General features: G+C 42.7%; 1 protein-coding gene across 4 annotated transcripts in view; it reads right to left on the reverse strand.

The window, feature by feature from the left end:
• Window positions 1-13,393, reverse strand: part of LOC126185026 (amidophosphoribosyltransferase-like) — a 247,646-nt gene that overhangs the window by 22,668 nt on the left and 211,585 nt on the right. For all 4 annotated transcript variants that reach the window (XM_049927756.1, XM_049927755.1, XM_049927757.1 and 1 more), the window contains exons 2-4: window positions 3,153-3,301; window positions 1,179-1,300; window positions 824-972 (exon numbers count right to left, since the gene is read on the reverse strand). In XM_049927756.1, coding sequence (XP_049783713.1) covers window positions 824-972; window positions 1,179-1,300; window positions 3,153-3,301 — 420 coding nt within the window. The remainder of the gene's footprint in view (window positions 1-823; window positions 973-1,178; window positions 1,301-3,152; window positions 3,302-13,393) is intronic.

The raw sequence follows: 13,393 nt of genomic DNA on the forward strand, positions 1-13,393 counted from the left end.
TGCTCAAACCACCCCTTGGGTTATTTCAGCCAAGAATGCCATATAACTTTTACATTTCCTAACATAATATCCTCTGCAACAATCTCTAGCAAACCTTTCACGTGCTACAAAGTGCTGTGAAAGTCTAATTGGACTTTAGTATTTTGATAGACAATTTAATCCTAGAACCAAACATCCATAATAATTAAAGGTCATTCTCACAACTTTATCTTGATATGACTGCTGCTGATTTATTTTATTTTATTTTTTACTGCATCATGAATTTGTCAAACTGAGTCCCAATATCACTGCCACAGAAGGAGGACATAACGTAAACTTGCGAAAGACAGTTTACTGGAGTCACTGTTACAAAAGGTAATGTAAAAATAATTATCCTCTCACAAATCAGCATTGTGTTGGGTTGGGTTGGGTTGGGTTGGGTTGTTTGGGGGAAGAGACCAAACAGCAAGGTCATCGGTCTCATCGGATTAGGGAAGGACAGGGAAGGAAGTCTGCCGTGCCCTTTCAAAGGAACCATCCCGGCATTTGTGTGAAGAGATCTAGGGAAATCATGGAAAACCTAAATCAGGATGGGCGGACGCGGGATTGAACCGTCGTCCTCCCGAATGTGAGTCCAGCATTGTGTATTGGAGATACTAGTGATATATAAATTGCCTATCTCTGTACTGCCTACAGATGTTAAAGTAATAATTAATTTTGTGAAAAACTTTTTTAATTTTAACAGACATCTTGCATGTGATGTGATTACTCATCAGAGCTTAAAAGGGCAGGCAACAGCTTAGAACTGACAAGGATACATTAAGGAGTTATATTTTTCAATTACCATCTTACGTAGTGAACCACAGTTAACAAGTTCTCCATTATGAGCAACTGCAAGAGGACCATGGGTTGTATGAACAACAAATGGTTGGCAATTAACTTCTTCAGATGCTGCACTTGTTGAGTACCGTGTATGTCCAATTCCCAAATTGCCTGTAAAAACAGATTTAGCCATCAAACTTTTTAGGTAAAATTTTATAACACAGATTTTTATTATGATGCAATATTTTACAACCAACCAGTTTCACGCAAACACAGTTAGCTAATACTATAATACAGAAGATGTAGATGTACTGCAACCACACTGTTGTATTTCTTTCAACAGTAAATCTACAACAATACATGTAATCAATGCCTACCTTTTAATTTCTTCATAGATTCATCATTAAATACATTATTTATCATGCCCATGCCTTTGTGGACTCTGAAAGATTTGGCATTGTTTCCTTCACTGGTAACTATTCCAGCACTCTCCTGTCCTCTGAAAAGAGAAAGCCATAGATTACTATCGCTGCAATGCTTACTCAAACACATTTTCTACAAGATGAGTCAGGAGGAAAGGTATATACTTTGACAGTTGATGGAATTAGTGATTCTGGACAAAAAAGTCATATGAACATATGTCCTGTTCTTAACAGTTTCTGAGGAAACTGATGAATACATTGGGGGACAAGACAAATGTAGGTGATAGTACATTAAACACTGTGTACATTTCCTCACACAAGATGTTCAAATAATACGAGGGTTGCCAGAGAGTTGCCAGCCGAAAACAATATTATGAATGCAAAACATTACATATGTATTATTTTAAGTCTCCTGAGCGAGTGCGCCAAGTTTCTGTCACTTCAAACAGATAGTGTAGCTGCAGGACAGTTTCAGAATGGCTTCTGTAGGTGATGTAAGTTACAAGCAACATGCAGTCATTGAATTTCTCACTGCAGAGAAAGAATCTATGGGGAATATTCACAAATACTTCTGCAAAGACTACGTGGTATCTGAAGTAGACAGAAGTACAGTTAGTCACTGGGCACAGAGGCGAGTTCATCAGAAGGCGGTTCAGCGAAGCTCCAGGATTTGCAGTGGTTGGGAGACCATCCATAGCTGTCACACCTGACATGCTGTGACAAGCTGATGTTGTCATTCGCCATTACAGGATGCCACTCGTGGAAGACTTTTCGAGAATGATGAGGAGGTGATTCACATAGTGAAGCACTGGCTCCGCCACCAGGACAACGATTGTTACTGACAGGGCATATATGTCCTTCTTACGCACTGGAGAAAGCTCATAAAATGGGATGGAGATTATGTGGAAAGATAGGGTGTGTAGATAAATCACCATTTTTTCACGTGTGTAATTCTCATTATGTTCAACAAGAATTGTTGAAGAAATATATGTGGTGCATTACTATCTGGGCAACCCTCATGATAATTTCATGTGGCTCACTGGCCTAAAGTTCACCATCAACCGCAACGCATTTTGCAGCATTGTAGACAGCTGCTGTGTAGCTGATCTCAGCTCATTAATACAGTCCTTTATGTGAGCACACACACATAGAAAATATGAGTGATAAATTCCTCCATTGTGTCCTCTCTGCATATGTAGACTCTGCTCTTATGCCAACCCCACAAACAGTAATCTAATGGAGGCCAAGAAATGACTACATGGTGACCAGTCCAATGCTCAGGATATGTTTCAGTGCGATACTGTGTCACTTCTCAAGTGAAGTGAGCACTGAAAGGGTCAGTAAAGAGAACACCATGTAATCTAATGCTGCTTTGATTGTACTTGCATGCAGGTGCTGGTGAAGAAGGACATGCGACTGACGCTCTTTATTTTCAAACACTGGATGTCAGATATGTTTAAGAAAAGGGCATATGTTCCTCTGACTGTTGTTCCGAATCACCAGTACTATCACCCCTCAAAGCATGTACTTTACCTCCTGACTCATCCTGTATTATAAATCTCTTGAAAATGGTGCAAGAACTAAACATTTCCCAGTTAATTACTTCCTCCATATATTATCTGTGCCCATATTCTAGAAGCAGCTGACATGCTAAAAACTCCGAGATAAAAAAAGTGAAATGCAGAATGTATAAGTGATAACTATTTGTGCACAGATTGCCAAACAAGAAACTGAAATACCAGGAAGGGGCAATAGAGTCACAAACACACTCAAATTTCAAATTAATTGACCTGGCAGAGTTGAATTGATACCTTCTAGAACATGAGCTGAGTTATGTGATGCTATTGTTTCTACAAGGTTATTATAAAAACTTTCTCGAACTCTCAAACATGTATCAATAAAATAACTGGATTATAAGTTGTCCAGTACCTGTGCTGTAGTGCCACAAGCCCTAGGCAAATAACTTGGGCAACATCAACCTGTGTGGGCCAATCGCCAGCAGCTATACAGCCAAACACACCACATTCGTGTGTTAAGCCAGTCTCTTCCTTGTTAACTGTGGTTATTTCCTCTGTCATCTGAAATTAATAACAATAATGTTAATTTGCTATTAATCTAGTAATTATTATTATTATTATTATTATTATTATTATTATTATTGTTATTGTTATTGTTATTGTTGTTGTTGTTGTTGTTGTTGTTACAAGACTGACGTTAAAAAAATCAGAACACCAATAAATGATTAATGTAGAGTAATGAAATTTTGGGAATATGTTCGACTATTTACCATATTTAAGTGATTAACATTGCAAGAGGACATGTTAATGTAACCTCGAGACAAGCCATTGCAAATGTGAAACACTGGTACATTAATAACTGGTATAACCGCCAGAATGTTGAATGCAAGCATGTAACTTTGCATGAATTGTGTTTTACAGGTGCTGTATGTCAGTTTGTGAGATGGAGTTTCAGCCTTGTTGTACCTGATCGGTGAATACAGGGATGTTTAATGCTATTTGCGCATGATGCTAGGGTTGTCGTTTGATAATATCCCAAATGTGCTCAACTGGAGACGGATCTGGTGACTGAGCAGGCCAAGGCAACATGTCAACACACTGTAGAGTATGTTAGTTTACAACAGCGGTATGTGGTGTTATCCTGTTGGAAAACACCCTTGCGGCCTGGCCACTTGTGTAGAACACTACCACCACATAAAGATCCCCACTCATAAACTAACTGTCCCTGCTGCCAAAAACAAATCTGACACATATTATGTAAACTGAAGTTGGAGTGAAGAGAGAGAAAAAGAAAGGGAGGAAATTATTGATGTCAGCTGCATTGGGACTATATGCGGGATCAGCAATGATGAGTGAAAACGTGTGCCGGATCGGGATTCGAACCCAAGATCTCCTGCTTATTAGGCAGCTGTATTAACCACTGCACCATCCGGACACTGTGTTCATCGCAACTACGCGGACTATCTCGACACGGCAGATCCAAACTCCCACCTAGCATCACCCATCCGCAGCTCCCATCAATGTCCTCCATGCCTGCTACTTTGAGAATTCCGCAGGAGGTCGAATGTAATTGTGCACTCGCAATGAAGGTGGTGGGTTCATTGCCCATTGCGGCGAATCAATTATATGAATGTGTGGTGTCTTCTCCTTCAGACGTGGCCACTGCACACAGGTGGCGCTAGGCAAATCACAAGAAGATGAGTGAGCCAAGAGAGCACGGGAAAGACCACCCCATCCCTGTCCCCACAAAAAAAAAAAAAAAAAAAAAAAAAAAAAAAAAAAAAAAAAAATAGAGAGAGAGAGAGAGAGAGAGAGAGAGAGTAGCTCCCTGTGGCATAAATTACTGAAAAAAAAGCACCACCCTAATTTATACGCTTGTGTAGACATAGCTTGCAGATTTGTGTTCACAGTTCTACTATTAAGTGAAATGCTGATAACTTCGATTTTATATTGCGTAAATTAGGACTTTGTCGAGGTAATGTGTGTTTGTTCGTGTTATTCTTCTCAAATTACATAAAGGTCAAATTTTTGGATGAACGCTTTTAAAATCATGTATTGCTCTGAACTGCAATTTCCTGGAAGAAGTTCTGCTTCTGGAATGTACTAAACACTCACGCTAACTAATTATCATCACCAACACCGCCACCACCTTTGATGTTCATTCAATAGTTTCGCATCCTCTGGCTGTGTCCTCCCTTCCTCTCCTTTGTCCGGAGGGCACCTCAAGTGGTTTGCCCTGGAACGTCACTGGGTTAAGCATTCTCTTGAGAGACGTCCTATTATAATAATCTTACGAATAGGAGCCACATGAAAGTGGCAGTGACAACGAGTTATGTTTGTGATGAGTAGGAGGTGGGCAGTGGTGCGGTGGGGGGGGGGGGGGGGGGGGGGGCGGGGAGAGGAGGACTAAAACAGTAGCCTCGCACAGAAACGAACACTGGGTACTAGACTGATTAAATCTTCATTGATTTCATCCCCATTTGCCTCCATTCATTTCATGTTACCTACATTAACTCAGTAAACATAGGGATCTCGAAGGATAAGACGTAGTTGGTTGTTGAGCTCAAGGCTGTGGGCTTATGTAATATTGTCTGCATCCCCAAGAGACGGGCGGGAACAGGTTTCTCTGGCCATTCAGTGCGGCCACTTACACAGGAATGCGGCTACCTGCCCAAGAGGGATCTATCTCCAGCCCCCGCTTCCTTTCTTCCGTGCAAGTCTGTCTCTCAAGATTCGCTTCGTGGAACGTTACACTCCAGCTAGAACGAGGCATTTCTGGGCTCACAGTCACAACCAGCCTAACAACAACGTGACGCACTTTGGGGATCAACAACACATCTAACAAATATTATTGTTATGTACGATTGTAGGTCGATTCACACTGGAAGTCAACGCAGAGGAACGTCGCCGTTAAATGGAGCTACACTAGATGTCACTTCACTCAGTCCAGCGCTGAACGTGAAACTGAGGTTCGAGATATGATCTGTTACACATGAAGTCGGAACCTACTATCCAAATTATGGAACTAAAAATTATACTAGAATTTGTTAATTGCCAAAGCAAAATTCGTAACGGATTTTCTTGACGTAGGTAGTATGGCGAATTTTCCATGTGGCTGATAAATGAACGAATAGTACAAGTGTCGTCCTAATATTTCGAAACGTCAACATATGTGTGACCGAGAAAATATGTAGGCCTACATACGAGGGGACTCGAAAAAGTTACACATCGTTACGGCAGACCACGTAATTTTTATTGTATGCTGAACTACACTTCAAAGTTACAGTCATGCATGACACTACTTTTCAACAAAGTCACCAAGTCTCTGCGAACAACGGTCGTAAGGTACTACCAATCGTTCAACTCCTCGAAGATAAAAATTCGCTCCTTAGTCACGGAGTCATTCGAGAACCGCTGTGTGAACGCCGATGGAAAATCTCAACCCTACCAGATGCTCTTTCAGTTTACCGAAAAGATAGAAATCGCATGGTACAAGATCTGGACTGTACAACAAATGTTTCGAAACTTCCCATCGAAAACGCTGAAACAGAGCTTGTGTTGTGCGCGCCGTATCGGGATGCCGTACTCTTGTACAGGTGTAAAAGGCCTTCGCTTACTTTTGCACGCTCTTGTGTCTTACGTTCTTTCCCGCGTATTTCACTTTCGCAGTACGCTTCAATCTGCCGCGCCATTTCACTCGCACTGTGTGATACACCTATTACCCGCGCCGCAGTACAACTGTCTGCCCGAAGGCCAGAGCAAGTATTCTCTTGTGACAATGTGCCGCTCTTATTGCACAATGGCCATAACGTGGGACGACATATGGAACTTACTTTCTGACGGCGCTATGAATAAACGTGTCAAACAATATTTACCTAGCAAAACGCAGCGTCGTTTTTACTATCGGCTGGGTCTTGTTTTCTTGTTAAGTGCTACATAACGCCAAAATGACGGTATTTGCCGCCTTCAGTACAGCTGTATTTTTCAGTATTACCCAAAGGTGTTTAATTAAACCTTTTAACCTATTTTTATTCTTATCGACACACAGTGTAGGCTTCTTTTGCCCAGTTATTACAGTACCCAAATAATTCTTCTGTTTCATATGTTTGGCCACTTGTGTGGGAACACGCGTAGGAAAATATCCAAGCTCTCGTGCAACCTCCGCAATGTGTCACGAAATCAAATCAGTAGATAAAAGACTGAAAAGACATAAGAGATCCACTGCAATAACATGAGTAAGCGCGGTGAAATGAGGTTAACTTCTGATGTTAGCAGACGATGCCATCGCCATCCCGTCAACGTCCGAGTCCTCGTTACACTCTGATGGGGAAAAAAAGGAACTCGTTAGTGAAAACACACACACACACACACACACACACACACACACACACAGGGTCTACGACTCCTGACCTATCAACTACTGTGAAGCGCATGTCCCATTGCAACTGTTATTAGGGCTCTTTCCAGTTCCATTCACTGTTTAAAGGCCTCTGTCAGCGCTGTAAAATCTTGTTTTCGCGATACCTATGTGAGCCATGCATGGGGAGCTGTAATATACTCTTAGAGTCATCACTTAAATTGCTTCTAGAAACTTTCTCATACGTTTTGACGGGATATTTTGCGTCTATCTTCAAGCATCTGCCAGTTTCATCTTCGTGACATTCTCCCATGAGTCAAACAAACCTTTGACTGACCGTGCTACCCTTCTGTGTGTCCGTTCATCTACATCCATACTCCGCAAGCCACCTGACGGTGTGTAGCGGAGGGTACTTTGAGTACCTTTATCGGTTCTCCCTTCTATTCCAGTCTCGAATTGTTCGTGGAAAGAAAGATTGTCGGTATGCCTCTGTGTGGGCTCTAATCTCTCTGATTTTATCCTCATGGTCTCTTCGCGAGATACACGTAGGCGGGAGAAATATACTGCTTGACTCCTCTGTGAAGTTATGTTCTCGAAACTTCAACAAAAGCCCGTACCGAGCTACTGAGCGTCTCTCCTGCAGAGTCTTCAACTATCATCTCCGTAACGCTTTCGCTATTACTAAATGATCCTGTAACGAAGCGCGCTGCTCTCCGTTGGATCTTGTCTATCTGTTCTATCAACCCTATCTGGCACGGATCCCACACAGGTGAGCAATATTCAAGCAGTGGGCGAACAAGTGTACTGTAACCTACTTTCTTTGTTTTCGGATTGTATTTCCTTAGGATTCTTCCAATGAATCGGAGTCTGGCATCTACGTTACCGACGATCAACTTTATATGATCATTCCATTTTAAATCACTCCTACTGCCTACTCCCAAATAATTTATGGAATTAACTACTTCCAGTTGCTGACCTGCTGTATTGTAGCTAAATGATAAAGGATCTTTCTTTCTATGTATTCGCAGAACATTACACTTGTCTACATTGAGATTCAATTGCCATTCCCTGCACCATGCGTCAATTCGTTGCAGATCCTCCTGCATTTCAGAACAATTTTCCATTGTTACAACCCCTCGATATACTACAGCATCATCCGCAAAAAGCCTCAGTGAACTTCCGATGTTATCCACAAGGTCATTTATGTATATTGTGAATAGCAAGGCGAGGCAGTTCAGATAGGCCAACACGAATATATCCAGCACTTTGCAATGTGCTCCCTTGCTGGCCACAAGGCTGGTTAGAATTCTTGTGGCAGGGCGTACCATTCCTCCAGCTGTGCGGCTGACAACTGCTGGAGGGGCGTTGTAGTACGTGGGCGTGCTGCAATACGTCCCCGAACTCATCCCACAGATGGTCAATAAGATTTAAATCGGGGAGGGTTGAAGGGGGGAGGGGTTGGGAACGGGCAGTCCAGTCCATTCGCCGAATATCCCCTCGTTCCAAGAGGTCATCCACCTGCGCCGTTCGATGCGGTCGCGCATTGTCATCGATAAAAATAAGTCACGGCCGAATGCAGCGCTGAAAAGACGAACATGGGGAAGGAGTGTAGTGCTATAATAACGTTGACCGGTGAGTGAACCGCGTTCAAATATTTGCAGTTCAGTTACATGTAGAAGTTATTTCGTCCTTAAGTTTTGCTCACCACTATATACCTACGTGCGGTTCCGCCAAGTTTTTGCACATATTGTGGCGAGTTTTATGACGTACGCAAATTAGTTTTATTGTCAATAGTTGGTGACGTGTTATTGTTAACGGTACTATATGCTTTTTTCTACGGAAAGAGTCTTTGAACAGGACGCCAACGACGTAACTCGTGTGGAACTTGATGAAATAGTAAATAGGCAACAGCGCCCCAACCTGCTGCCCTGTCGTCAGGTCAAGAGGTCACACAAACTTCCGCCCTATTACACCACATGCCAGAAAACGTCACCGTAGGCACGGCTCTTGCGTTTACCTGGACGCTTTAAGCTCATTAGTCTATGCTCTCCTGCTATCAAACAACTTACTCGTGAAGCTGTCCCCACGACAGTCGACAACGTGAATACGGTTTTAGTTTGTGACATACGTCGCCAAAATGACAGAGTAGCCTGCGACTGCATCCCCTCTCGATGTTTCTCTGCGAACATCATAAAAAATTTAAGGAAGTGCAAGTGTGAAGAATACAACACGCCAACGAGAAAGAATAGCAACTGATCAGAGAAAAAGCAACTAATATTTTAGCAGCGACAACACACGATCGATATGTCATACGAGGCAGCATGAATATGCGAGTGTGTGTGAAATCCTATGGGACTTAACTACTAAGATCATCAGTCCCGAAGCTTACACACTACTGAACCTAAATTATCCTAAGGACAAACACATACACCCATGCCCGAGGGAGGACTCTAACCTCCGACGGGGGCAGCCGCGCGAACCGCGACACGGCGCTTGAGACCGCACTGCTACCCCGCGCGGCGAATGGTGTCTGCGAAAATTGCTAAGTGATGCGGCGTTTCTACGCAAAATTTTGTTTACAGACCATGGGCAAATTAATGTTCGCAATATGCACCACAGGTCTGCTGAAAATCCGCGCTCACTGAGGGAAGTGAAGAAACAATGACCGTGGTCTGTCAGTGAATGGAGCGGGCATTACAACCATCTCATCATTGGTTCTTGTTTCATTTATGGAACTTCAATAGCCACGAATATCACCAATAGCCGCGAACATCACCAGTTACCAACATATAAGCTGGCGCAGCTATTGGAAGACATCTAACTGGACAGAAGACAATCCGTGTGTTAACGACATGTCTGATATCCCCTTCATTCCGTACAGATACTATTTTTAACATAAGTTATTTGCGGCGCTGTCGTCTTTTTACTATTTGACCAAGTTACACAAACGTTACGTCGTTCAAGTCCTCGTCAAATTCTCTTCCCATTGCCATAGGAAAAGTTTATTTAGCTCCACTAAAATAGTCGCTGTCATAATTCGGCATCAATAAATGTTAAAAATTACTTGCGTACGCCAGAATAATCCCCACATTGACTGCTGTACCTCGCTGAAACCGCACCTCGACACACTCCACTTTTTATGGACATATTTGAGGTGGGCTGTCTTTGCTGCCTCAGCCTGTACATAGCGCTGACAGTATAGTGAGAATAATGACCTTCGCATCCAATTGCACGTAGCTCGCCGACACTGTGGTTTATGTGCAAGATCTTAATGGAAGCGGTCAGCGCTCTCTTCCTACGATACGCTAATCAGTTCTTCCAGTGAGCGTGGAAAATCTTCTGAGGCTAGTGTCACATTAAAGGATGTTACGTATCTTTACAAAAAGAAGTTGAGACCCGCTGGAACTTGACCTGGAAACCTTCCGATCGTCACTCAGAATCGTTATCGAGTGGACTCGATAAGCCGAGTGAAACTGTTGATCTGCCGACAACTCATTAGTACATTTCCAACGTCCTACGACCGCGCAACCGGATAGGATCTTTCGCCAAACACGTCGTGGAAACGAATTTTAGTTTATTTAAACACCGTCCTTACGTGACATCTTTGAAAACTTTAATGGTTGGCTATTTCCTTGCAATGGCACAACATACCTATTTTAAAATTAACCGAGAAGATTTCAGCCTTTCAGAAAAAATACGATTATGCAAAAGAAAAATTAGTGAGGATGGTATTAATGCTTCCTTTTCCTTGTTGCACTAGTTAATCAACTCTAATGGAGTTTATTGTCTTGCAATATAAAATGTGCTTTTGAAGACCACCTATCAAAGCTTATCAAATCGTTCAAAAAATACTTTGAAGCAGATACTAGCGACAAATCTACATGGATTAAAGAACCATTTGGAGCCAACGCTGTATTTAATTTTACTTATTTAGAAGAAAAAAGAGCTGTCTTGCGACAGCTCATTGAAGCCAAAATTTGGCGTCATCAAACTTAGCGATTTTGGATATCAGTAACACATGAGTGTATGTTGCCCAGTGGTCAAGTTCAACGAACATTAATTCTATTTGCAACATAGTACTTGTGTTATTCTGGGATTTCAGGAATCACTGAAATAAGAGTAAATATCGTGTGAAAATTAAAGTGGAACTGGAAATGAGAGGGTACCTGTATCCAGTTTGATTGCGATAGCTAAGAAGCTGTGCAGTGAAAATTATACCGATTAGAAAGCTATTCAGTAATACATTTCCGATTTTAAAATAAATGTTTCATTTACGAGGTGACTTGAAAAAGTAAACTCCGCATATCGTTCCACGATGAGACCACTGCGCAAAAAAAGTGGCGCATTGTCAGAATGTTTTGGGTTTCCAGTAGACACAGATCTGCTGCGGTACATCACAGTCACCACAGTGTCGGAGTGAAATGGCGCTGGCATGGGTGGGAGAGCAGCTCCCCCCCCCCCCCCCCCCTTTCTCTTCCAAGAAAATGATTTAAAAGTCGGGATTAGGCTGGTTTTTAATATTCTCGGAAACGAAAATTTTTATGGCCACTTACAAGTCGCCATTCGTCTTCCAGAATATTAAAAATACTCGATACCCCGAAGTCTAGCCCCCCCCCCCCCAAACTATCATATGCGCGCCCTTGACTGAAACTTACTCCAAACTTCACTGCTGTTCTTGTGGGCAGTGCGTCTAAATTGCACACAATTTCACAATGAAATTCTGCCGGTATATGGACAAAATGCAATGTCGTGTCAAACAATAGTGAAATGTTGCCAGTAATTTGACAGCGCCGCAGAGACGTGGGTGATGCCTATCGGGAAAGAGGGCCGTCGACTTCTACAACAGACGACAATTTCCAGCAATCGAGGAACTGATTCGCAGCAATAAGCAGGTCCTTCGACGATGAGGATGTTCACACAGCGGTTCTTGAACAGCTCCTTGACCGAGGAGATGGTTTGTCTTCGACGAACTGCCCTGAAGAAAACACCAGTACGTCGGTCGAAACGTCGGCAATTTAGATGTTTTACTAGCATGCAATGACGCGGCCTAATACCCAAAATTATTTTACCGGAAAGTGGTGGAACGTTCCCACCTTCGTTCACAGAGACTTTGTCACTGCTGAAAAATTGTGTCGTATATTTGTATCACTCTGAAGTGTAGTGTAGCATTCAATAAAGTTACTTGGCCTGTCATAATAACCCGTAACTTACTTTTTGTAGGTCCCTCGTATTATTACATCTTTCAACTAAGAATAGTTTAACCGCATTAACTACGCACTACAGCTGCGTTAGATCGACCGATGTGATCATAAGCAACGGAGCACGAACTGTGACTTGCTAAGGAAATCAGATAGTTTGATTTTCAAAGGAACCATCTCGGAATTTGTATATTTATGAGCCATCTGGCATCGACTGCTGGATCAAGGCCCCCCTCCGGAAATCTCCACGCACTACCGACATCAGCCGGCCGAAGTGGCCGTGCGGTTCAAGGCGCTGCAGTCTGGAACCGCGAGACCGCTACGGTCGCAGGTTCGAATCCTGCCTCGGGCATGGATGTGTGTGATGTCCTTAGGTTAGTTAGGTTTAACTAGTTCGAAGTTCTAGGGGACTAATGACCTCAGAAGTTGAGTCCCATACTGCTCAAAGCCTACCGACATCAGATCTCCGTACTCAAATTGCTCTTGCTTGCTTTCTAATTTCGTCCACCCTACTCCACCAGGTCGTCGTCTCAGATTTTTCATATCTCTTGGAATCCAGTGAAGTTTGTTTCCAGCAAATAAGTTTTATTCTGCGCCCCGAAGTAAATAGTTAACTATCCACTGACGAGTCAGGAGCAAATGCCGGGATGGTTCCTTTGAAAGTACACGGCCGACTGCCTTCCCAATCCTTGCCTAATCCGATGGGAACGAAGACCTTGCTGTTTGGTTCCCTCCCCCAAACCAACCAACCAACGTGTCAGAAATTATAGTCAAAAGGGTGAAACAACAACAAATGATTGAAATCGAAGCTAACTTTCATATATTCCACCTCAGACTTTAATGCACTTTCGAATTATCTTGACACTACCACGTGTGATTGTCAATATCAATTAAATTTTCCAACAGCCGTGTACCTAAGATGGTATGTTATTTTGACAACCAGTCTTGGCAATTCGCTATGCCATCTTCAGGCCCCATATGCCTCTCCCAAAATTAACGATAATGCCATACAGTGCCACACATCCCCGGATTTCGTGAATTCAAACCGTTTCACAAGTGCTTCATTCGAAGACTTGGTAGCAGCTCAGTTGCTAAGTA

This window comes from Schistocerca cancellata, chromosome 4 (assembly GCF_023864275.1).
Source record: "Schistocerca cancellata isolate TAMUIC-IGC-003103 chromosome 4, iqSchCanc2.1, whole genome shotgun sequence".
NCBI classification, from domain to species: domain Eukaryota; kingdom Metazoa; phylum Arthropoda; class Insecta; order Orthoptera; family Acrididae; genus Schistocerca; species Schistocerca cancellata.